At 42.7% G+C, this 27,047-nt stretch overlaps 1 protein-coding gene across 5 annotated transcripts; it reads right to left on the bottom strand.

The window, feature by feature from the left end:
* Positions 1-339: 339 nt before the first annotated feature.
* On the bottom strand, positions 340-25,101 carry LOC139364612 (zinc finger protein 208-like). Of its 5 annotated transcripts, none has more exons than XM_071101497.1 (7): positions 24,863-25,101; positions 13,304-16,087; positions 12,687-12,761; positions 11,380-12,498; positions 9,325-10,232; positions 4,256-4,642; positions 340-4,136 (listed from the first exon to the last, which is right to left on the bottom strand). In XM_071101497.1, the coding sequence occupies exons 2-7, from the start codon at positions 15,889-15,891 to the stop codon at positions 3,658-3,660; spliced, it is 5,556 nt and encodes a 1,851-aa protein (XP_070957598.1). In that variant the 5' UTR covers positions 15,892-16,087; positions 24,863-25,101; the 3' UTR covers positions 340-3,657. The 5 variants fall into 5 exon arrangements, 3 of the variants coding, with proteins under 3 accessions (XP_070957598.1, XP_070957599.1, XP_070957600.1); XR_011626487.1 differs by lacking the exons at positions 340-4,136; positions 4,256-4,642 and adding exons at positions 8,195-8,308; positions 8,525-8,626 and having other exon boundaries at positions 24,863-25,048; XM_071101498.1 differs by lacking the exons at positions 340-4,136; positions 4,256-4,642 and adding an exon at positions 5,677-8,626 and having other exon boundaries at positions 24,863-25,048.
* Between the last annotated feature and the right edge of the window lie 1,946 nt (positions 25,102-27,047).

Consider the following 27,047-nt stretch of genomic DNA (forward strand, 5'->3'; position numbering starts at 1 on the left):
GCATGGACATTGGGAAACGGAAGTGGGATTAACTGCAGACCGCTCAGGTAAACTGTCTGAGAGAGCACAAATGAACAAAGCCTTATTGATCATGATGGTGAATATATTTGTTCTTTTTTCTATGACAGGCCTTCCTGACTGAAGGGAATGCACTGTCATAGAAAAGAGCCCCCAAAACAGGCCTACTTTAACCCTGCTTTTAACAGTTCATGATTATAGCAATGAAATACTGTAGGAGTCCTGGAAATATTGAAGCAACCTTCAAAGAAATTGTGACTGTTTAAAACTTAAATACATACAACGTGTGAGGAGCTGAAGGACAATTGCGATTCACAACACATTTTTCCAGCTTTTATTTTCAGTACTCCGCATTAGGGGTTATAATATGGACAAGTTTTGTTAAGAAATGTATAATCAAAACATAGTTTATAAAAGTGTATAGTAAGCATTACATATATACTACAAAAAGTAAGAACTTTAAATTAAAACTTGTTAAAAGCAATTATTTCTAAACTAGCTGTAATGAAGGTTCAAGTGTCCATTTTGTATACTATTTTCAGGTATAACTAAAATATACAGTTGTCCTCTGGTCTAGTTTTATCACATTACTCCTAAATCAATTCAGTGACTTTATATTTCACTTACTAGCAGTACTCCCAGTAAAATACGTTCACACAGAGCTTTGAATAGTTGAATATAATATTGTATATGGAAATACTAGCTAATGAATGAATACAAAGGTTCCAATACAAGAGTAACAATCTTAACATAATAAATGCACTAAACTTTTACAAAGTTATCCGTTTGTGTTTTTTTGTGTGTGTGTGTGAAACAGAAGTGTCCAGTCTGAGTTGAGGGAAGACAGACACATCACTCAAAAGGCAAACATGTCAGCAATAATCCTTAATCTTCCTTAAACTTCATACTGCAATCAAAACACACATAGCAGCTGCCTGTTTATTGTACAAGGGAAACTTAAGGAAGTACAGTCAATTTAAAATGTCAAAGAGTCCTTCATCCTTGAATCCATGTCAATTATACATACCGTTGAAGTAGGAAGTTTACATACACCTTAGCCAAATACATTTAAACTCAGTTTTTCACAATTCCTGACATTTAATCCAAGTAAAAATTCCTTGTTTTAGGTCAGTTAGGATCCCCACTTTATTTTAAGAATGTAAATTGTGAGAATAATAGTAGAGAGAATGATTTATTTCAGCTTTAATTTATTTAATCACATTCCCAGTGGGTCAGAAGTTAGTGTTTGGTAGCATTGCCTTTTAATTGTTTAACTCGGGTCAAACCTTTCGGGTAGCCTTCCACAAGCTTCCCACAATAAATTGGGTGAATTTTGGCCCATTTCTCCTGACAGAGCTGGTGTAACAGAGTCAGATTTGTAGGCGTCCTTGCTCGCACACACTTTTTCAGTTCTACCCACAAATGTTCTATAGGATTGAGATCAGAGCTTTGTGATGGCCACTCTAATACCTTGACTTTGTTGTCCTTAAGACATTTTGCCACAACTTTGGAAGTATGCTTGGGGTCATTGTCCATTTGGAAGACCCATTCGCGATCAAGCTTTAACTTCCTGACTGGTGTCTTGAGATGTTGCTTCAATATATCCACATAATTTTCCATCCTCATGATGTTATCTATTTTGTGAAGCACCCCCACAACATGATGCTACCACCCCCATGCTTCACGGTTGGGATGGTGTTCTTAGGCTTGCAAGCCTCCCCCTTTTTCCTCCAAACATAATGATGGTCATTATGGCCAAACGGTTCTATTTTTGTTTCATCAGACCAGAGGACATTTCTCCAATAAGTACGATCTTTGTCCCTATGTGCAGTTGCAAACCATAGTCTGGATTTTTTTATGGCGGTTTTGGAGCAATGGCTTCTTCCTTGCCGATGTCGATATAGGACTCGTTTTACTGTAGATATAGATACTTTTGTACCTGTTTCCTCCAGCATCTTCACAAGGTCCTTTGCTGTTGTTCTGGGATTGATTTGCACTTTTTGCACCAAAGTACATTCCTCTCTAGGAGACAGAACGCCTCTCCTTCCTGAGCAGTATGACGGCTGTGTGGTCCCATGGTGTTTATACTTGCATACTATTGTTTGTACAGATGAACGTGGTGTTTGGAAATTGCTCCCAAGGATGAACCCGACTTGTGGAGGTCTACAATTTTTTTTCTGAGGTCTTGGCTGATTTCTTTAGATTTTCCCATGATGTCAAGCAAAGAGGCACTGAGTTTGGTAGGCCTTGAAAGATAGGCCTTGACATACATCCACAGGTACACCTCCAATTGACTCAAATGATTTCAACTATCAGAAGCTTCTAAAGCCATGACACAATTTTCTGGAATTTTCCAAGCTGTCTAAAGGCACAGTCAACTTAGTGTATGTAAACGTCTGACCCACTGAAATTGTGATACAGTGAATTATAAGTGAAATAATCTGTCTGTAAAAAATTGTTGGAAAAATGACTACAAAGTAGATGTCCTAACCGACTGGGCCAAAACTATAGTTTGTTAACAAGAAATTTGTGGAGTGGTTGAAAAACGAGTTTTAATGACTCCAACCTAAGTGTATGTAAACTTTTAGACTACAACTGTACATGATGAATGGTCTGGAGTAAGTGTAAGGACAAGGGGTGGTTACAACACGTCTCCTAAACTGAGAGATCCTAAAGCATTCTATAATGAGTTATAAAAGCCATACCGTGAATAATACAGTAAGATGTATAATTATGATACATGTTAAAACCAAATGCTGGCACTGGCCCAACAATATACATTTCTTTATCCATGTTTTTTTATCATCTATACGCGCTTGCTGGCTAAGAGCAGTGTTTAAAATATTGGGGCCAAGAGCCATTTTGAAATAATGGGAGGAATACATAAATGTTATGTCAGACAGTAGCAACCCATTAAGAGCATTGTCGTCATCTGCAGAATAATACAAGTTTGAAGCTCAGCTTCGTGCTGCCAGAAACACACAAGCTAGAAAACGATTAGAGCCTCACAAGAGAGCAATACACCCTCAGGTCAGTTCTATATTCTATATTACAGGTCAGTTCTATATTCTATATCACAGGTTAGTTCTATATGACTACATTCACCATTAACACTCAATCTTTACAATGTAAAATGTCAAAGTACATCTCAACTCTTCAATCCAACATATTGCGCGCATATGTTTAAAATCCACGAGTTACTCTTCAATATCTTTTATGCTGTATGACACAACAAAAGCCGCAAGCAAAGGCTTCACTGAAGATTAACAGATGAGATGTTATGATGTGCAGCAGTCAAAAAGGAACAATCCCAAAACCTTAATATTGACTTTTTTATATACCAGTAATCCTGGTGTACCATTGCAGGCAGAAGGGTTGTTGTACACTAGCAAAGGCCAACGAGTGAATGCAGTAAGCACAGCTAACTGATTGGATGAGTGAAGATTTTGCAACCTGTATCATAACCAGTGTAGATAGTGTCCATGTCAAGTCCACTTTTTCCAATTGTCTGGGGTCGCATTGCCTTGTGCGTCTAAACCACATAAACCTGCTCTATCACAGTCTATAACAAAGGGGGGGATGGTGGTGAATGAGAAGGAGGGTGAAGAAGAGTTTTGGCACCTCCAGAACCTTGGCATTTCAATGCTTCCCAATTCCCCACCCCCACCCATACTTTGTATAGATATGGGTCTGAGGCAGAGCCAAGAGGGTGGCACTGGTAGCAGCCACAGACACATTGGTGCGCACAGGTCGCGCTGAGCTGCCCCAATGCAACTTCATGTGGTGACGCAGGTTGGAATTGCTGGAGAAGCGCTTGTCGCACTGCTGGCAGGAGAAGGGTTTCTCCTTGGTGTGGATGCGCCGGTGGATTATGAGCTGGGTGGACACACGGAAGGACTTTCCGCACTCCGGGCACTTGTAGCGCTTGGTCTCCGTATGGATGCGCCGGTGGTTCTTGAGGGCGTTCAGATTGTGAAACTCCTTTTGACAGTAGGTGCAGAAATAAACGCCTGTCTTGTGGATGGTCTTGTGGTTGAGGAGGGAGCTAGCGTGACGGTAAGCACGGCCACACTGGTCACAGACGTGCGATTTGGCCTCCACACCAATTACCGGTTTACCTGAAAATGTAAACGTTGAACTTGTATTAAACCACACTTCCAGAAACCTTGGCTTTTCAATGTATATCACAGTGGCACTTTCCCTTCCCCCACCTATAGAAATGGGCTTGAGCGCATACCCAGGAAACTGGAAGGAGCTGAGCCGCTCCAGTGCAACTTCATGTGGTGGCGTAGGTTGGACTTGCTGGAGAAGCGTTTGGCGCATTGCTGGCAGGAGAAGGGCTTCTCCTGGGTGTGAATGCGCTGGTGGACGATGAGTTGGCTAGGAGCACGAAAGGCCTTTCCACAATCTGAGCACCTGTGGCGTTTGACCTCAGTGTGGATGCGCCGATGGGTCTTGAGAGCCATCAGGTTGGAGAACTCCTTCTGACAAGAGCTGCAGAAATAGGCACCTGTCTTGTGGACGTTCTTGTGGTTCTGGAGGGATCCGGCATGGCGGTAACCACGGCCGCACTGGTCACAGACATGCGACTTGGGTGGTCTCCTTGCGCCAATTGGTGGATGACCTGAAAATGTAAAATGTAGGAATTGTGTCATGCCATAATTCTAATATTTCGTTTGTATAAACATTCATGCTGGCTTCACATGCTCGGGGAAAATGGCGAAACTGGGAAGTAATAAGCCCGACATGGTTGTGTTCAAGTTCTTTTGAAGTTGGAACAATTCTTAATGAAGTAAGCTAGCTTGCTTAACATCCACAATATGGTCAGACTAGCTACATTATACATAATGATACGGTTGTAATTATCAAAAACAGATTTGTGGTCAAAAGGAAAAAGTTCAGTGGATAAACGTCACAACTTAGGTAACAAAAATGTCTCTGTACTTGTAATTTCGACTTGGACAGTCCTTCAAGTGAAATTTTCCACTGGGAACTAATTTGAAAGCTGCATTAGAAACAGCTTCATCAATAATTCTTCAACAATTAAAGGTGCATTCCGTAACATTTCCACATGCACATAGATCTTAATATATCAGTAGTAATAAATTAATACTATTAATTGAGACAAAAACAAAAAGAACTGTCAGAGTGGCACGTCATGGCTACCCTCAGTTTATACAAAATGCAGCATCTTCTTGATTCAATATTGGTTCTACTTTTTAGAAGTTGAAAGCCCAACAATATTGCGTCTACAAAATAATATTTTGGACTTATGTCATATTCTTCAAAATCAGAGAGGGAGTCAAAAATATCACTGAAATGTTACAGAGAGCACCTTTAACAATAAATTGTTTTTCGGGCAATTCACCTGAGCCTTTTCAATATACAATCAAACCATTGGGCAAATCAAATTGGCCTTCCCTACACTAATGGCGTACTGAGCTTTGAGTCAAACGGTGAGGCTACATGTGTTGTAAATGTCCTTCTCCCACTGTACACTGCAGGTATATGGGTTATTTATGCATTTCCACTAGCAACCAGTATTTCATTTGGTCGTTTACAAAGCCTTGTAAACCTTTGAATTTGATGGAAGAATCTGATGTCTCAATTTGGGAACAAATGTATAGCTACAGTTAATTATATTCAACACGGGTGGATCTTTATTAAGCACAAACTATCATGCATATATAAAAGACGAAATGTACATGAAAACAAAACAAATATGGAACAGGTCAGAGTTACATGTGTAAGATTACGGGTGAGAGATTTGTGTCTTCAATATCTGGGCTAGTTTCATATTCATGGTGACAAATACACAAAAATTGCAATATTGCAATGTTGATTCTACAACCCTTAGGACAATTTACTCAAAAAACTATTTCATTTGGTTTCTCCAAATACTTGACTGTTCCTTAATCAACCCAGACAAAAATATTTTATTTCATTAATTTGAGCAGCCACTTGTTAGTTTAACATATTAATCTAAGAGCTTATAGGAAGCAATTGAACAAAAGTAGACATCCAAAAACACACTTCACCACCACGCAGACACTCCATCCAACGTGTATAGTGACCACACTCTTGAAAAACATGTAATAGAAATGCACTGTTGTTGCTAGACGTTGGCATCAGCTCAACAGATTCCATATGGACACTATGTTAGCGTGCTAAGCTAACTAGCGGCAAATATGCACACTCAGACTTGACTGGGTTGATAAAAAATGTAAAAAACCCTACGTGGAAAAATGAGGTTGGTCTAAACATCAGCTAAGTGGAAAAACTAAAGAAAGGAGTTTGAGGATATTCTTCTTCCAAGGATGAAAGAACTCTAAACGCATTTGGTTGATTATAAATTAAGGTCTATTTTCAACAACCACATTGTAAACTCAATATTGTGATTGTGTGTTGCATAAAACAAACAAATATTATAGCATCAAGATAATGGAATGCATTCAAAGATGGTACCTTAAAGATTCATATAGGTGTATTAGTGTCCATTTTCTTTTTTAATTGTTTGGACTAACATGAGCAAATTACTGAAAATGACAAGAGGTCAAATCCTCTAGGGCTGTGTTTATACAGGGAGCCTTATGCCAATCTTTTTTCTCCACTAATTGCCATTTTATCTAATATAGATCAGCTCTGAATAAGATCTGATGTGAAAAGATCTGATGTGATTGGTCAAAATAACATTTAGTGGAAAAAATATCAGCAACGGCCAAGGTGTATGATGAGGGCACCAGCCTTTCCAAAGGCAACAAGGTAAATAACATGATCAAACTTCATCCGCAGTCTACATCATTTGCTTAAAGATCTGCAATTGTTTACCCCCCTTCCTTACATATCCTCAAACAGGTCAATTATTTGGCCCCTCAACTAGACACATTTTAATTTGACCAATTCACTGAAGTGAAAATGTTCAAGCCAGGTCTTTAACAAGGTCGAGTTAACCCAGGTTGATTTCACCTTCACAGGTTAAAAATGGCCTGTGTGAAAACAAGTTGATTATTAAAACACAACCCTTTCCAAAGTACATTAAAAGCGTGGAGTTAAAGGACAATTGATTCACCACAATGTTCTTCACTTGTTTTCCAGCTATTTATTTTCAGTACTCCGCATTAAGGGTTATAATATGGACAGGTTTTGTTAAGAAATGAATTATGAAAACATAGTTTATAAAAGTGTGTAGTAGGCATTACATACATGTATGAAACAAAAAGTTAGAACTGAAAATTATTCATTATAGTTGTTCAAACCTAATCCTTTCTAATCTAACCGTAATGATGGTTGCAAGTGTCCACTTTTAACCAATTCTGGAGAAAACGCAAGAGTTCAATTAAAATATAGTTAGTTGTCCTGTGGTCTAGTTAGCACATTGCTCTTAAAAATCACTTCACTGTCACTTTATATTTCACTTACTAGCACCAGCGCTCCCAGTAAAAGGTGTTCACACAGAGCTTTGAATAGTCAAAACGCAATTAAATAAAAGAAATACTAATAAATACAAGGGTTACGATTAAGGTGTAACAAAAACTTGAGAATGAGGACTGAACGCACAAACAATTCACAAAGTCATCCCTTTTGAGTGTGAGCTTTTTGTGAAACAAAAGGAAGTCCAGTCTGACTTGAGGGGAGACGGTCACAACATCACTTCAGAAATAATTCCTTAAATCTTTGTACGGCAATCAAAAACACACATTATACAAGTTCCCCGTTTATTGTACAAGGGACTTTTTTCTTTTGTTTTTTAAAACCATAACAAATTGAGACAACATGGAGGAGTACTGTAACAAGTGTTCTTTGGGAGTCCTTCATACTTGACTCCATGTCAATTATACATACAAGATGAATAGTCAGGGGTAAGTGTAAGGAAAGGGGGTGGTTACAACACAGCTCCTAAACAGAGATCCTAAGACTAGCGTTTTCCATTACAAGTGTTAATATAAATAAATGCATTCTACAATGATCTGTTTTATAAAAGTCGAACTGTAAATAATACAGTCAGAAGTACGATTACGATACAGGATAAAACCAAATGCCGGCATGGGCCTAACAATATACATTTTCTTTACTTTTTTTTCCTTTTTTTTTTTTTTAAACCACAACTTATTGTCTATACATGTTTACTAGTTAGGCGCAGTGTTTAAAATATGGGTGCCCAGAAACATTTTTTTTTATTTTATTTTTTTTATATTAGGAGGAATACACAAATGTGATGCCAGAAAGAAGCAACCGATAAAGAGCATTGCTGTCATCTGCAGAATAATAAGGTTTGAAGCTCATCTTCGTGCTGCAAGAAACACACAAGTTAGAAAACGATTAGAACCTCACAAGAGAGCAATACACCCTCAGGTCAGTTCTATATTACAGAAATGTGACATCTCCATCCACTGCATTAATTCACCGTTAAAAGTACATTTTTACAATGCCAAAGTACATCTCCACTCTTGGTTCCAACATATTGCTCACCTCAGAGATACTGTTTGAAATAAAAAAAAAATCTTACTGTTTAAGATGTTTTGTAGAACAGGACAAAGGCCGCATGCAAAGGCTTTATCCAAAATCAACAGATATGGAATGGGATGTCGTGATGTGCAATGCATTCAAACTGCAAAGATGCCACAAAGAAAACCTTAACATTGGTCAAATTCATCAATGTGGTTGACTTGGTGAGCGTCACGCCACACTCTTGGCATGGCATAATAAGGATGTTCTTCCTAATGTGCCAGGTTTGCTGTAACTTTGACACTGGGGCTTAACTGTCAATAAAACACAGAGAAATCTACAATCATCTACTGTGCAACATGCAACAGGGGCTATGACAACAGTATATCATAAAGGTTTCTAAAGGGCCGAACAGAGAAGTCTAGCACGCATCCTACACTGAGTGAGCAGTAATCCTTGTGTACCATTACAGGCGAATGGGTTCTTGTCCCCTAGCAAAGGCCATCGAGTGAATGCAAGCAAGAGTAGCCATGCTGGTTGGGATGAAGCGGATGGGGGAAGCTTTTGCCACCAGACTGTCTTAACCAGTGTAGATGTTGTCCATGCCAAGTCAGTCCTCTCCCCCTCTACCCTCCCTGGTCTCAGGTTGCATGCAGGGCCTGGGTCTCTAAAACACATCATCTGTTCTGTGAAAATATACAGATATAAACCTCACACTATACAACAAGAGCGAGATGGTGGTGAATGAGAAGGAAGGGGACTAAGAGTTTTGGCACCTCTAAAACCTTGGCATTTCAATGCATCTCACACTAGCACCCCCACCCCCCACCCATACTTATAGAAATGGGCCTGAGGGCATACCCAAGAAGCTGGCAGCGCCCATGGCCATGGTGGGGGGCGCTGAGCTGCTCCAGTGCACCTTCTGATGGTGGCGCAGGTTGGACTTGCTGGAGAAGCGCTTGTCGCACTGCTGGCAGGAGAAGGGCTTTTCCTTGGTGTGGATGCGCCTGTGGCAGATGAGCTGGGTGGACACACGGAAGGACTTTCCACAGTCGGGGCACTGGAAACGTTTGGGCTCAGTGTGAATACGCCGGTGGTTCTTGAGGGACATCAGGTTGGGAAACTCCTTCTGACAGGAGTTACAGAAGTAGGCGCCTGTTTTGTGACTGTTTTTGTGGTTGAGGAGGGAGCTGGCGTGGAGGTAGGTGCGGCCGCACTGGTTGCAGACGTGCGACTTGGTCCCCGTCGCCCCACGGCTCCTGCTGCCACTGGGGCCTTGGAAGGACAGGGAGTTCATTTTGGGTAGTCCATTGGGGACCAGTCCTTGGGCCTGCAACAGCGTGAGATCCAGGCCGGAGTCCCAGTTAAGGCCTGAGCTCCCGCCCCCGGATGTGCCCCCAGAGGCTCCCCCAGCCCTGGCCTGTTTCTGCTGGGGGGGCCTGGGGGCTTGGCCGTGAGAGATCTCCTGGTGGAGCCGGAAGCTGGCCTGGCTGGGGAAGCTGCGCTGGCAGGGGCCACAAGTTAGCTCCCTCTCCTTTAGGTGGACGCGACGGTGGCTGTTGAGCTGGGAGGAGACACGGAAAGCCTTGCCGCATTCTGGGCAGCGGTGACGCCGAATCTCTGAATGGATGCGCCGGTGGTTCTTGAGGGCCAGGAGGTTGGAATAGGTCTTGAGGCACACAGCACAGTGGTAAATGCCGACGGTGTGGGTGTTTTTGTGGTTGAGGAGGGAGCTGGCATGGGCGTAGGAGCGGCCACACTGGTCACATCTGTGGAGAGAGAATAGAAAAAGAAGAAATTAGTAACTGCTTGCGGTCCATTTTTTACTAATCTAACAAAACTAAATTGGCTGGTTACCACTTTTCCATTAGATAAAACTTATATATCTCAAAATAATTTGTACAGGTATATGATCTGGAATCCGGCTTAAAGCTTTGGAGATGACTAAGTGGTTTACCATGTCCTGCAAGAAGAAATAGTCAATTTATACACATAGTAAAAAGGGGGACACATTTCGGTGGAAACAAGGGGGGGGGGGGGGGGAGAATATGGATCGTCATTAAATTAGTTTTCAATTATTTGATTGAGAGTCTTAGAAGGTATGTGTGGCTCCCTGCACTGCACATTTGGATACAACAATTCCATCCCACTTTCAAAGTTATTGAAACGATTCTGACTTTCTTATTGGCCGCAACTGTGGTGAAATATGGTGGCTTAGTGCAGATTGCCCCACCCCCATAAAATAACTAAATGACAACAAAGCATGTGCAGTGTAGCAAGCTCCAAATACTTACTGTGGATCTAAGGGTAGACCTATGCTCTTTATCAATGTAGTCTTTACTGTAATATCAGCAACAACAAAAAAAACAAACATACAAGAACCTTTTCACTTCTATGGTCTTTTACCATTTTAACCAGCTTTTGTGCCTTGACTTTGTCAAACAAAGAAACCCACTAAACTAGGTTTACACTACCAACAACCTAAAAATGTACAATGTACCTATTAAAAGAGACAGGGAAGGCACAAACAAAGGAGCACTACAATTCATAACAAGTACAAGGAACACACAAATCATACATCTTACTTATTATACTATGTCAGCTAGTTTGAATTGATATCAATTAATGGCAGTATTCTTTGTAAAAGCAGAAAATAAAACATCCAACTGAACAATCAAATCAAGTCTGATTCATAGTAGCCTAGGAAACGAATGTATATCTAACTGAAAGCAAACAGGGTGACTTATCTGGTCTCCACTAATCAATCTGTCCAAACTTCAGAAATATCCGAATTCCGGTGCACGTATGGTCCCAAGGAAGCCGGATTGGAGATCATATACCTGTAATAGACATGTAGAAACCTATGATCTTCACTATTTTCACTTCAAGAATCACAAACAACAGACGAAAACTCACGTGTACCGGCACTCTTCTCCCCCTGTCGTGCTTGCAGTGGCCATCCTCCTGCCCTCCTTGCCTACCTGGTTCTCCCCGCAGCGATGCCTCGCCAGGCCTGACCTCCCCTGGAAGCTCTTCCCGCAGCTGGTGCAGCCAAAGCGTGTGTGGCCCTCCTCATGGACCTTCTGGTGATTGCGGAGGAATCTGGCTAGCCGGAATGCTTTCCCACAGTGGTGGCAGATGTGCCTCTTCTTCTGCGTGTGAATGCGCATGTGGTTGCGCAGCGCCATGTAGTTGGAGTACGGCTTGTCGCAGTAGGTGCAAGTAAAAGTGCCCGTCTTGTGTGTGTGCTTGTGGTTCAGCAGGCTGCTGGCATGTTTGTAAGAGCAGTTGCAGATGTCACAGCTGTAGGGGCGTTCATCTGGCACAAGGTCAGCCCCATCGATGCTGAGGCTTGAGCTATTGAGGGAGGCAGAGGACGAAGGGAGCTGCTGAGCAGGGCAGTCATGTGCAGCCAGCTGGTCTGCAGTAGCGAAACCCTCACAGCACCCATCACACTCGTAATCCATTTGAGCAACAGCACCTGCAGCCCCCTTGCAGAGCTGTGCAGAGTGGTGGGTGGTCAGCTGCTTTTGGGTACGGAATCCTTTGCCGCACTCCTGGCAAGTGTGCTTCTTGAGGGCAAAATGAAGACGCAGATGGTTTTTCATGGCCAGGCGGTTCGGGTAAGTGGAGTTGCAGACATTGCAGTGATATTCGCCAATTTTGTGAAGATTCTTGTGATTGGCCAAGCTACCTGCATGACGATAGCTCCGTCCGCACTCATCACAGGCGAAGGGTCGTCGTCCCCCTTCTTGTAGATCAAAATTCTGAGCCCTTGAAGTGCCAGCCTCTGAGTAGGGTTGCTTGAAGCCTTGTTGTTGTTGTCCATACTTGACTTCCCCCATGCCAGGGTTCTGGGATTTGGACGATTCTCCTCTCATGGCCTGCATGCCAGAGGGTCCCCCTTGATACCTTCCATTGCCTAGTTTTGCGAGCTGGGCGTGAGCCTTTGCTCGGTGTTCTTCATGGAGCCGAAGGTGGTTTTCCAGCTGCTTCTGGATCTTGAAGGCCTTCCCACACTCCTCACACTTGTGCCTGCAAAAAAATTTTAGGACCAAATTAAAGATGAGTTAGGAATTGGTAAGCACTCCTTTTCCCTATTCCACGATCTGCCAGCCACTTAACTCGCTCCTAACATCATGAGTGGACAAGCCTACTGGCTGAATGGGCACTAGCTACGTTTAGTAATGATGATAAAAGCACATTTTGGGAAAGTTATTTACCATTCAAGTAAAGCCATCGTTTCGGAATCGGGTGCCACTTGGGGACCGCTTCTCCCTGTGCCAGCGGCAGCCTTGCTGTAGCAAGCCAATAAAGGGAAATCACCAGTCAGAAATACATTTTACGTTTAGAATGGATTCAAAAATGTCATGGCCTGGCCATTTCTTGGGTTCCTAGGGGTTGCTTAAGGGGAGTTTTGTTTTTAAATTAGCTTTACAGATTGGACTGTAGCACAGAGTAGACTCCTACATTAAAATGACAATGTTGTTAGTTTTTCAGCTGTGCCGCTGTACAGTGAGGGAAAAGCGGTGTGTTTTCTTCAACAAATCGAATGCCTATTTTTTTTACATCAATGCGGAGGCCCTTCAACAGGCAAATTGATTATTCTTACTCATCTAGTATTATTACAATGAAAAATACCACATCTCATTATTTCAGAGAAAATAAAAACCAATCTATGGAAGAGATACTGTACAATCCAGATTTTAGTGTAAACTGTCCTATTGATGTCAACTGGAAATTTGGACCAAATTCAGCTATGCAAACAGATCTTATGTTATTAATACGCCCACAAAGACAAACAAGTCTCAATGGGGAAAAACATCAAACAAAAGCTTACCTTTTTAAATCAAAGTGGGTCCTCTGGTGGTTCTTGAGGGCCAGCAGGTTGTAGTAGCGCTTCTGGCAGACAAGGCATCTGAAGACTCCGGTCTTGTGAGATTTCTTGTGGTTGAGCAGGGAGCAAGGGTGCCTGTAGCCCCTTCCACACTGGTCACATTTGTGGGGTCGATCCTCTGAATCTGGCATCTGTTGTCTACGGTCCTGTCCTCCCATATCACGACTGCCCCCAGGTCCTCCAACTCCGCCGCCACCAACTCCGTCTCCGCCAGTCATCCCTTTAGCGCCATTCAATCCTTCTTTGCTCAGCACTCCTCCTCTTCCCTTTCCAGGACACAGGTGAGTAATCAGGTGATGGCGATCAGCAAAGAACATGCCACAGTCAACGCAAATGTGATTCCTCCCATCACCATCCATTTTGCCATTAGTATTGGTGGGATCGGCCCCCATGCTCTGCGCTGCTGCATCGGACCTTTGTGGCCCATGAATCAGTTGGTGGTTTAACAGGTCTTGCTTTCTGGAGAAGCTCTGGCCACAGGTGCTGCAGATAATCCTCCAGTCTGCCTCACCGTTAGGCGAAAGTGCCGAAGTCCCAGGCCCTGTGGGATTGTTAGCATGGCTGCGCAGATGGCTCCTCAGAGCTCTGAGGCTGGCATAATGGTTTCCACACACCGAGCACTGGTACACTTCACCATCATCTTCATCTTCTTTATTCATCCTTTTCCCCCCTCCTTGGGCATGGGACTGAGAACCATACTGAGAGCGCTGTCCATTGCTCTCTTTCACATTTCCTCCACCTGAAGGGAGCGCAGCGCCTCCAGGACTGTTGTAGCCACTCATGTTTCCCATGAATCCATTGGACATCCCCTGGTTCTGTCGCCGTTGGGGGCACATGTGAGACTTGATGCCAGAGATGTCTCCATACATTTCTCCACAGTCAGTGCACATGTGTCTATCAGCCTGGCGGTGGTTCTGGGGAAGAGGGGAGTGCCCAGAGTTGCTCTGGGCAAGGGAGCCATCAAATCGATCATGGAACTCCAGTGAATCCAAACCACTGCTGTGTCCACCATCAGGTACAAAGTGAGCAGCGTCACCAAGATTTCCAGGGAGGGAGATAGGGGTGGTTGCGCCGCTCCCCTCCTGCACATAACTATTCTGAGAGTCAAGTGTCAGGGGTTCCGAGGAGAGCCAGTCACCTTCAGTGTTGAGGGATGATTGGTTGGATGTTCTTCCCTTATGGCTGCGGAGGTGGCTATGCAAGGCTGCCAAGTGCGGATACTGCTTGCAGCAGATGGTACACTGGTAGAGGCCAGTCTGGTGGGAGCGCTTGTGGTTGACCAGGCTTCCAGCATGGCGGTAGCTTTTCCCACAATCCTGACACTTGAAACGACGTTCGCCATCATCAGAAGAAGATTGCACTCTCTCTCCAGATGGTGATGGGTTAGAGTTAGAGCCAATCCCATCAGTGTTCAGGATACCATCCTGACCATGGGAGCCTGGGTGGGGGTCATGGGTCAGGTAATGAACTTTGAGGCTCTCCAGATCAGGATGCCCAGCCCCACAGTATGCACAAGTGTAAATGGGATTATTAACAGGAGGTCCAAGCATTGGGTCAAAGGGGCCACGTTTATCATTTGGCAAAGGAGGAAGCGGCAGAGGGTCACCCAGGGCAGGTGTGTATGCTGGGGAGCGGACAGTGCTGAGATTGTGCGCCATTATCCCAGGGAAACTACGGGAAAGACCCAGTGAAGAGGAGGCTGCATTATGCAACAGGATGTGCTCCTGGAAGTCACTCTTGTTGGGCAAAGCTACCTGGCACAGGTGGCAGAAGCAGTTAGCTGCATCATCGGTTTGGGGAGCAGACGAACGCTGATCAGTCACAGAGTCATGTATGTTGTTAACCATCGATGCTCCAGGAGTCTTAAACTTTGAGTGGGTTCGCTCATGACCATTGAGAGCAGCCAGGTTGTTGAACTGCTTGTAACAGACGGTGCACTTGAACGCCCCTTCCTGATGACATTTCTTGTGATTAACCAGGCTCCCATGGTGGCGGTAGGTCCTATCACACTGATCGCATTTGAATGGACGATCCCAGGCGTCATCGGTTACAGGTGACTTCTTATGATCATCTGGGTCATGTGACATCACACCATGACCCATTCCACTGCTGTTCAGGTGACTGCGGGCAAAGCCATCAGACAGGTCTTGTGCAAGACCATAGTTCCTCTCATCATGTCCGTCTTCAGCGCCTTCGTCACCGCCGTCTTCCTCTGCCTGGGCACTGCTTGGGGATAGGGTGTGGATACGGAGGTGGTTCTTCAGAGCCACAGCATTGGGCAGGGTTCTGGTGCAGACTGGGCACTGAAAGGAACCCACTTCATGGGATTTCTTATGGTTGGCCAGGCTGCCAGCATGCTTATAGATGCGGCCACATTGCTCACACTCAAACCTCCCATTTTCTTCTTGCTGGTAGTGAGCCTTCATGTGTTCTAATAGACTAGGGGTACTGGGGCAAACCATATCACACTCTTTACAGGGGAAACCCTTGACACGGCTCATATCATGCATTGCCATAGTAGGCGTATACATTTAAGGAAGGGGTATTCAAATCTCAAGATAATAAACAAAGTAGACAAGGGTAAAATAGAGTCTTAGCTCTTGGACTCTGTGGCGTCAGCCATTTTCTTCCCAGAGCTGAAGAAAGTCTTCTCTTTCAGCCATTCAATACCACCCCGTCAGGGCAGCACCGGAAGGATCTGGACACGGAGCAGGCACTGGAAGAGCACTGTTGAAATTGGAAAAACAAAGGAGGCATTAAATAATTTTGAAGAGACTCAAACCAGAAACGATTATACATACTGAACGTCTAGCCATTTGCACTGTCAACATGGAAAGGTTATCTATTCTATACTGCAAGAAATATGACAAAGAACACCTTCATTGGAATAGTAATTGTCTGGGAAAAGCAAACCAGTTGAAAATCCGCCGCATCAGTCATTCAGACCAATAAAATGTTTCCAACATTGAAACTCTACCTATCAAGGGTGCTGGGCAGGGTAAATCAAGCATACCTACATGTAAGAGCAGGAACACACACAGGATTGTTTACCGTATGCCAGCCAAGAGTAATTTGCACTTCTGAACAGAGTGTCGGGCAGTAAATCTCACAGCAAAGACCTTGAAGTCATCAGTCACAAATCCTTAAAATACTACAAACCAGAAGAAGGCAGTAGCGTTGTTTGGCAATGCATTTCCGTGTGTTTGGCTTAGTTTATGGTCTAGATTCCAACGTTAGCTAGCTAGCTAGTTGCGCTGATGTTGCTATTTTGTAGAATGGCCAGTATCAACTAGATAACTACCTAACAAGATGATGAAGAAACAATTCAATTCACTCTACATAATCCCAGTGCCAGCACATAGCCAAATGTTTAGCACAACATAGCTAGCTAGCTAGCTAAGGACACTGCATTAGCGCGGCAGCTAACACAGGAAGCTGTTTCATGGAAACTAATCCATTGTGATTTAATTAGAACATCAATACTAGCTATAGTGGTTAGCTAGCTTGGGGGAAGTATTTAGTGTTGTGTACATTGCGTCTGTGCACTTAGCTAGCTACCATCCCATAACCTAATGCATATGAAGTGTGACTGGCTTATCCGTGGAGAGAGAAAATGCCATTTTTGTCACTCTTGTTGGCTCCCCCACGTGGGGCATTGTGCTCTCTGATTGGCTCAAAGCCAAGTGAAATTTTATTGGTCACATACACGTGTTTAGCTGATGTAATTGCGGGTGTAGTGAAACACTTTTGCTTCTAGTTCCAACAGTGCAGAAATATCTAACCATTTGACAACATATACCCAATACACACAAATCTAAGTAAAGGAATGGAATTAAGAAAATATAAATATATATGGATGAACAATGTCAGAGCGGCACAGACTAAGATACAGTAGAATAGTATAGAATACAGTATATTCATAGGAGATGATTAATGCAAGATATGTAAACATTATTAAAGTGACAATATTAAAGTGACTAGTGTTTAATTTATTAAAGTGGCCAATGATTTGTGTGTATAGGCAGCAGCCTCTGTGTTAGTGATGGCTATTTAACAGTTTGATGACCTTGAGATAGAAGCTATTTTCAGTCTCTCGGTCCCAGCTTTGATGCACCTGTACTGACCTCACCTTCTGGATGATAGCGGGGTGAACAGGCAGTGGCTCTGGTGGTTGTTGTCCTTGATGATCATTTTGGCTGTAGGTGTCCTGGAGGGCAGGTAGTCTGCCCAGGGTGATGCGTCGTGCAGACCGCACCACCCTCTGGAGACCCAAGGTTGTGTGTGGTGCAGTTGCCATACCAGGCGGTGATAACCCACGACAGGATGCTCTCAATTGTGCATCTGTAAAAGTTCTAAGGTTTAAGGTGACGAGCCACATTTCTTCAGCCTCCTGAGGTTGAAGAGGCGCTGTTGCGCCTTCACCACACTGTGTGGGTGGACCATTTCAGTTTGTTCGTGAAGTGTACGCCGAGGAACTTAACATCCCACCTTCTCCAGTGCTGTCCCGTGACCAGGGGGTGCTCCCTCTGCTGTTTCCTGAAGTCCACGAGCATCTCCTTTGTTTTGAAGTTGAGTGAGAGGTTATTTTCCTGGCACCACTCCCAGAGCCCTCACCTCCTCCCTGTAGGCCGTCTCGTCATTGTTGGTAATCAAGCCTGCTACTGTTTGTCTGCAAATTTGATGATTGAATTGGATACGTGCTTGGCCACGCAGTCATGGGTAAAGAGGGAGTACAGGAGGGGGCTGAGCACACACCTTTGTGGGCCCCCAGTGTTGAGGATCAGTGAAGTGGAGGTGTTGTTTCCTACCTTCAACACCTGGGGGCGGCCCGTCAAGAAGTTCAGGACCCTATTGCACCGGGCGGGGTTGAGACCCAGGGCCTCAAGCTTATTGATGAGCTTGGAGGGTACAATGATGTTGAATGCTGAGCTATAGTCAATGACCAGCATTCTTAAATAGGTATTCATTCCTCTTGTCCAGATGAGATAGGGCAGTGTGCAGTGTGATGGCGATTGCATCGTCTGTGGACTTATTGGGGCGGTAAGCAAATTGAAGTGGGTCTAGGGTGACAGGTAAGGTGGAGGTGATATGATCCTTGACTAGTCTCTCAAAGCACTTCATGATGACAGAAGTGAGTGCTACAGGGCGATAGTCATTTAGTTCAGTTACCTTTGCATTCTTGGGTACAGGAACAATGGTGGCCATCTTGAAGCATGTGGGGACAGCAGATTGGGACAGGGAGATTGAATATGTCCGTAAACTGACCAGCCAGCTGGTATGCACATCTCTGATGACGCGGCTAAAGATGCAGTCTGGGCCGGCAACCTTGCAAGGGTTAACAAGTTTAAAATGTCTTACATCGGCCACGGAGAGCCCACAGTCCTTAGTAGCGGGCCGCACCGGTGGCACCGTGTTATCCTCAAAGCGGGCAAAAAACGTGTTTAGCTTGTCTGGAAGCAAGACGTCGGTGACCGCGACGTGGCTGGTTTTCCTTTTGTAGTCTGTGATTATCTATAGACCGTGCCACATACAGTACGTCTGAGCCATTGAATTAAGACTCACTTTGTCTCTATACTGACATTTTGCCTGTTTGATTGCCTTGCAGAGGGAAAAGACTACTCAGCTTTTATTCTGCCATATTCCCAGTCACCTTGCCATGGTTAAATGCAGTGGTTTGCACTTTCAGTTTTGTGCGAATGTTGTCATCTATCCACGGTTTCTGGTTAGGGTAGCTTTTAAAAAAGTTTTTGGCCACTGACGAGCACTGCGATTCTACAAGTAGAAACGGCATGCTCATCGCTACCAGGTCGGCAACACTTTTGTTCTAGCAAGAGAAGGAATGGACTCCCACTGTGATAAGTACCTATCGGCAGTCTGATTCTCTGCGTTTCATGCTTAATGGTCCTGAAATTGAGGCGATGTCCAGAAACAAAAGCCCAATCCCAAAATCGGCCCCTATAAACTTGTGGAGATCTGATAGGCGTACTTTAAGTAACATCGCAATAACTCTACCTTGTCCTCTGATAGGCCAGGGGGAAGTTGCACCATATTGCTTATACCAATCAAATCCTCTCAGATCTCCAGAAGTGCATTGGGCGAAAGGTTTAAGGTTCAATTTGGGATTGGGCCAACCCCTAGCCCCAAATCCCCTAGACCAGTGGTACTCAACTCTGACCATACGACAGGGTTTTCCAAGCTCGGTCCTCTGGACCGCAAGGGGTGCACGTTTTGGTTTTTGCCCTAGCACTACAGAGCTGATTCAAATAATCAACTAATCATCAAGCTTTGTAATTTTAAATCAGCTGTGTAGTGGTAGGGCAAAACCAAAACGTACTTCCCTTGGGTGCCCTAGGACAGAGTTTGGGAAATGCTGCCCTACAGGGTCTGGAGTAGAGGTCGACCGATTATGATTTTTCAACGCCGATGCCGATTATTGGAGGACCAAAAAAGCAGATACCGATTAATCAGACAATTTTAAAAATAAATAAATGTAATTTTAAAAATGTATTTGTAATAATGACAATTACAACAATACTGAATTAACACCCATTTTAACTTAATATAATACATCAATACAATCAATTTAGCCTCAAGTAAATAATGAAACATGTTCAATTTGGTTTAAATAATGCAAAAACAAAGTGTTGGAGAAGAACATAAACGTGCAATATGTGCTTGTAAGAAAGCTAACGTTTCAGTTCCTTGCTCAGAACATATGAAAGCTGGTGGTTCCTTTTAACATGAGTCTACAATATTCCCAGGTAAGAAGTTTTAGGTTGTGGTTATTATAGGACTATTTCCCTCTATACCATTTGTATTTCATTAACTTTTGACTATTGGATGTTCTTATAGGCACTTTAGTATTGCCAGTGTAACAGTATAGCTTCCATCCCTCTCCTTGCTCCTCCCTGGGCTCGAACTAGCAACACAACGACAACAGCCACCACATTGAAGCAGCGTTACCCATGCAGAGCAAGGGAAACAACCACCCCAAGGCTCAGAGCGAGTGAAGTTTGAAACACAATTAGCGCGCGCTAACTAGCCAGCCATTTCACTTCGGTTACACCAGCCTCATCTCGGGAGTTGATAGGTTGTAAGTCATAAACAGCGCAATGACACACAACAAAGAGCTGCTGGCAAAACGCACGAAAGTGCTGTTTGAATTCATGTTTATGTAACGGATGTGAAACGGCTAGCTTAGTTAGCGGTGCGCGCTAAATAGCGTTTCAATCGGTGACGTCACTTGCTCAGACCTTGAAGTAGTAGTTCCCCTTGCTCTGCAAGAGACGCGGCTTTTGTGGCGCGATGGGTAACGATGCTTCGTGGGTGACTGTTGTTGATGTGTGCAGAGGGTCCCTGGTTCGCGCCCGGGTATGGGCGAGGGGACGGTCTGAAGTTATACTGTTACATTTACGCGCCTGCTTCTGCCTGCCACCGCTCAGTCAGATACTTGTATGCTCAGTCAGATTATATGCAACACAGGACACGCTAGATAATATCTAGTAATATCATCAACCATGTGTAGTTAACTAGTTATGATTGATAGTTTTTTATAAGATAAATGTAATGCTAGCTAGCAACTTACCTTGGCTTACTGCATTTGCGTAACAGTCTCCTTGTGGAGTGCAACGAGAGAGAGAGGCAGGTCGTTATTGCGTTGGACTAGTTAACTGTAAGGTTGCAAGATTGGATCCCCCGAGCTGACAATGTGAAAATCTGTCTTTCTGCCCCTGAACGAGGCAGTTAACCCCCCCCCCCCCCGTTCCTAGGCCGTCATTGAAAATAAGAATGTGTTCTTAACTGATTTGCCTAGTTAAATAAAGAGTAAATAAAGGTGTAAAAAAAATAACATAATAAAATAAAAATTAGCGGCAAATCTGCGCCCAAAAATACCGATTTCCGATTGTTATGAAAACTTGAAATCGGCCCTAATTAATCGGCCATTCTGATTAAATCAGTCGACCTCTAGTCTGGAGGCTGCTGGTACTTAATTTATTACCAACACCTGGTGTCCCAAGTCAAAATCACTCCCTGATTAGAGGGGAACATGAAGAAAATTCAGTGGAACTGGCTTTGAAGGTCCAAAGCTTAGTTTGAGTGCCCTAGACCCTGCTTTTAAAAATTATTTCCCTCTAATCAGGGACTGATTTAGACATGGTACACCATGTGGGTGCAATTAATTATCAGGTCGAACAGAAAACCAGCAGTAGTCCTGACCTTGGGAGGGTAAAACGTTTATATCTCTGCCCTAGACACTTGGAGATCTAAGAGGCAATATGGTAAAATCTTTACCTTGCCCTCTGATAGACTTGGTGGAATTTTGACATATTTCCTCCACCTGTTCAATCTTCTCAGATCACCACAAGTGTCTAGGTCAGGGGTCGAAAACAGGTGGCCCGCGGGCCAAAAATCATCCCTGGTGGGCTAAATTATGGTCAATTTGCATTTAAAATTATTATGATCCGGCCCCCCAACAATCAGCTCCGCCAAAAACCCTCCAGCTGACTCTAGTTGCCTACCCCTGGTAAGAAGAACAGGCGAAGCGAGGCTCCACTCCTGTCAATTTGTCCACATGAGAATACAGCAATAAGCAGACCAAGTGGGGAGCTTATTTGATCAAATTGAAGTTTCATAAAGTTTAGGTTGTTACGAATTTAGTAATAAGTGAATGCAATTGTATAGTTGTTTGTTTTGAACACGCGTAGCTGCCCTCTCATTGGCTAGAATGTTCCCACCTGATCTTCCCCCTCCTGCCTGCCTTGCCGACAACTCCCACCGTTAGGGCAGACACAAATTAAAAGATTTTTACCTACACAGCCCTGAAAGGCTGGTCTAGAGCCCATCCACATCAGATGAACTGCCATTGGTCTATTATACTCAGATCACATTGTGACATGTTGTGGGCCAAAAGTTCCATCCCACCTGAACAGGCTGAAATTCCAGGATTTTTTAAAACAGCTCTTACACAAAAAGGGGCTTTATCATAATTTTCACAATTTCGGTGTGTTATTTTGACCTTTATGGAAACGTGAGATAAAAAAAACAAATTTTGAACTGCACTGCCCTTTTAACATTCAACACTTGTGCTTTATTGTGGGGTGAAAAAACATGATATCAGTTCACAAGCTCTTTGGACACCATAAAGGTTACTTTGGAGTCATTACAACTGTGAATATGCATCGACAAACTTAAAAAATATATGTTGTCTTACATTTATAGAATTCAATGCTTTATGTTTTGCCAATGTTTGAATAGGACATTTGTTCAAATTAGTCTATAGTTTATTTGTACATATGATTTATCATCTGACAGTTGTCAGTGTGGATTCAAAGTTTTACTGATTGTATTTAGGCATATGTGCTAACTAAGGACTTGTGTTGTGAGAACTTTTAGACATGGCATTTGTTTTATTGGATGTGGCACGTTTGCAGCTTGTGTTCGCTTCCGCCAGGCTGACCAATGTGTCGTGTGCCAAGTTCTTCCTGAAGGATCTTGGGAACCACACCTATAGTTTGCACATTTACAGCACAAAAGACAATACAAAGGTTTGTGGAATGCCTAATTTCACATTTTTCACAATCTATGTAAATTCTGTGATAATTCATCCAAATTTGAGATGTTGGACTAAAATATAAGCTAATGCAAGATTGATATTACAGTTGTACACACAATTCTCATTTAAAAAAATGGGTCAAATGCAACATTGGTCATTTTCAGTAACATAGGCCTAGTATTGACACAGGCTTACCAGTATTAGTTCCTGCAGTCAAGTGACCTCAACAGAACACACTTTATACCCTGCATGGTTTAGTCTTACAGTTCTCTTGTGAAAGTGAAAGCCCCATAACCTCTGGGATGGTACCCTGACCCAGGGCTCTGACGACAGGCCATCTGGATGTGCTAGGCTCATCAAGCCAATCAAGATCTGTGTAGCGAAATACCAGATGGGTAGCACTTTGTCTACAGTTTAGGTTGTCTGTCATCTGTTGTTTACACTTTGAAGCATATTCATTGCTGAGCTGAGCCCAGGTTGGAATAAAGGCATATGTCTATTCAAATGATAGCAAAAAAAAATCACAATGGGCCCATGGTGTAAAAAGTGACCCGATTTAAATCTCTGGCCTACAGAAGCCATAGTTTCTGTTCTCTTTGGGGAGGCTCGAGTGGCCATTATCAAACGTGGTGTGAATGATGCAAGTAGCAGAATTATTAAAACGTAAGAATGGGGAGGTGAAGCATAAACAACTTTGGAATACTGACCACTGACTAATTCCCATTTACAACTAAATGCAAACAAAACAAATACAATGTCTAAGAACTGTCAAATACAATTATGTAACTAGTTAGCCTAGAAAACAAGCGAAACTCATTTGATAGCAGAATAAACTATTTTAAACAGCGAAATCACAACCATCTTTACATTTAACGCGCAAATAGTTGTACATACACCGTTTGCTTTTGCTAATATCTTTACATTTACTTTGTGTGACTCGATGTTTACACGTGCATTGTTTTGGTTGAGAGCTCGGACGACTTGGGTCTGGAGCTACATTTCAACAAATACAATGTTTTTCTTTCATATTAAGGAGGCCCATGAAACTGTAATTCGAAATAATTTTTATAATGTATAATCTGATTTTGTGGTGGGCGGCGATTCTAACGCGATCCGTGACCTTGGCTTGAATTTTCTACATAGTTCACACAGCGTAACATTTTCAGGACAAAAGCAGGGCATCTTTACCACCGAGACATTCCGTGCTCTTTTCCATCGGACGACTCCCCAAATTAGGCAACGTCAAGGCCGGAGGACCGAGAAAGCATAAACTATGACATTTTGCTCATAAATGCATAGTTAACTGAAACAACGAATTATTAAAATGTTTAAATATAATGCGAATTCGCTTTACACAAAAATATAAGAGAACGACTAAATTTCCATCAAATTGCTTTCTAAGAAGCTATTTGCAATTAGCTAGTACGCTAGCCGCGTTTTAGCTAAGTTAGCTGTGCAAACATTAGCCTTTTAGCTAGGTCAAGTTGTGAAAGAGATGACTTCGGATCATATACATGCATATTAAATGTTATTATAATACAAGTGTAGCTAAATGTGAGACATTACTTCACCTCAAGGAGCAATTGACCTGGCAAACTAATGTAATAATCTGCAACGACCCGACAAACTAGCTAGCGCGGCCGCCTAGCTAAGTACCCCCCACGATGCTAAAAAAATACAAGGAAAACGGAAGTCGTTAACTCTACATTTTGCAAGCGCAAATAAATATAAGATGCACATTCTGCATACATGTATGTATATTCCCTTGTTATCTGCACAGAACATATTATTTCAATTAATGCCTTAGCAAGCCAAATAACCGTGGCACGCAAAGGTTAGCTTGCTGGCTAACGTGCGCTAGCCTAGAACCAACAAAGATCTCGACAAATACACTCTGGCCCATTGATGGAAAACATATATTTTTTATACGTTTTACGCACTCGACTTACCCGTTTAATGACGTTCTTTGCACCAGAGCGAATGATGCCGAATCTGAAAAACGCAGCATTTGCGTTCTCATTTAGGAGACTTGTTATTTTTTCAGATCAACAACCGACTTTGGTTCTTCGGTCATTTTTTTCTCCACGGATTCAACATACTTCCTGCTAGCTAGCCGTGTGAAGCGGAGACATACGTACTTTTGCGCGTCATCATGCGCAGAATAACATTTTAGTCTGCATCAAACACCTATATTTTTTAAAAACAGATTACTTTTTTTGCATGCTGTACTGTATTTTGCTCTCCAGAAACTGTAACTTGTCCATTTAGCTGATGCGCGCTCAATCATGTTGTTAATCCAAATCAGACAAACATTCACAGTTGGTGCAGGCGCTGCTCATAATAGATTCCCGTGAAAACAGCCTTTGCTTCGTGGATCATGAAGGAAATGACATTCCGAGGTCACTATGTCTGTCTATGGTATTGTAAATTACTGTCATTGTTTCTTTCATGGTTTGGGAGTGATAGTTTAATACTCCAAAATGATTTAGTTTATTAGATTGCAACACGAAATGACATTCTGAGGTCACTATGTCTGTTCATGGTATTGTACATTACAGTCATTGTTTCTTTCATGGTTTGGGAGTGATAGTATAATACTCCAAAATTATTTTGTTTATTAGATTGCAACACTTGATAACCTATAGTTGATTTTCTCAGGGTGTCCAATGTGCTTCACTGTGTTCTAATCTGTTTTCTATTAGCCTATTCCCAATTTAGTTTGAAGTGATCCACATGCACAAATATTGCTTGTGAAATAGAAATCAAGTGTATCAGTTGACAATTTCACAGCCATCGGATACATTTTATGCCATTGTGTTTGTGAATCTATTTATATTTCCAAGGCATATATGTTTCTTGGCACGCAGATGTAACCTTCCTAACCGTCATTCAAAGCTATTGTAATCATTTATGATAGTTCAATAAGTGACATTTCCATTTGATCCATGAGATTTCTGTTTTTGCTTTGGAAATGTATAGTTACCTAGGAGCCTGGAGGTAGTCACCTAACCCTGATTATAGGACACTGCATTTTAGTAAAATATTTATCATTTGTTTTATTATTATTATTATTGTATATCATTATCAGTATGACTATTGTATGAATATTTAATCATCTAAACCAGTTATTTTATATACAGTACCAGTCAAAATTTTGGACACCCCTACTCATTCAAGGGTTTTTCTTTATTTTGACTATTTTCTACATTTTTTTTATTAATAGTGAAGACATCAAAACTATGAAATAACACATATGGACTCATGTAGTAACCAAAAAAGTGTTTAACAAATCAAAATAGATTTTAGATTCTTCAAAGTAGCCACCCTTTGCCTTAATGACAGCTTTGACAATATTGACACTCTCTCAGTCAGCTTCATGATAGTCACCTGGAATGCATTTCAATTAACAGGTGTACCTTGTTAAAAGTGAATGCGTTTGAGCCAATCAGTTGTGACAACGTAGGGGTGGTATACGGAAGATATCCCTAACTGGTAAAATACCAAGTCCATATTATGGAAAGAACAGCTCAAATAATCAAAGGGAAACAACAGTCCATCATTACTTTAGGACATGAAGGTCAGTCAATCTGGAAAATTTGTGCAGTTGCAAAAACCATCAAGTGCTATGATGAAACTGGTTCTCATGAGGACCACCACAGGAAAGGAAGACCCAGAGTTACCTCTGCTGCAGAGGACAAGTTCATTAGAGTTAACAGCCTCGGAAATTGCAGCCCAAATAAAGGCTTCACAGAGTTCAAGTAACAGACACATCTCAGCATCAACTGTTCAGAGGAGAGTGAATCAGGCCTTCATGGTCAAATTGCTGCAAAGAAACCACTACTAAAGAACACCAATAATAAGAAGAGACTTGTTTGGGCCAAGAAGTACAAGCAATGGATATTAGACCGGTTGAAATCTGTCCTTTGGTCTGATGAGTCCAAATTTGAGATTTTTGGTTCAACTGCTGTGTCTTTGTGAGACGCAGAGTAGGTGAACAAATTATTTATTTAGAATTCAAGGCACACTTAACCAGCATGTCTACCACAGCATTCTGCAGCAATACGCTATCCCATCTGGTTTGCACTTAGTGGGACTATCATTTGTTTTTCAACAGGACAATGACCCAACACACCT

The sequence above is a fragment of the Oncorhynchus clarkii genome, chromosome 13, assembly GCF_045791955.1.
Source record: "Oncorhynchus clarkii lewisi isolate Uvic-CL-2024 chromosome 13, UVic_Ocla_1.0, whole genome shotgun sequence".
NCBI lineage: Eukaryota > Metazoa > Chordata > Actinopteri > Salmoniformes > Salmonidae > Oncorhynchus > Oncorhynchus clarkii.

What these genes read in the sequence shown, in the direction of transcription:
- LOC139364612 (XM_071101497.1), bottom strand. Translation starts at nt 15,891, where the DNA reads ATGTATACGCCTACTATGGCAATGCATGATATGAGCCGTGTCAAGGGT. An exon ending in ACCCACTTTGATTTAAAAAG is followed by an intron (nt 12,762 to 13,303) that starts GTAAGCTTTTGT and finishes GGCTTGCTACAG; the next exon opens with CAAGGCTGCCGCTGGCACAG. An exon ending in GGGCGCTGCCAGCTTCTTGG is followed by an intron (nt 4,643 to 9,324) that starts GTATGCCCTCAG and finishes TTACATTTTCAG; the next exon opens with GTCATCCACCAATTGGCGCA.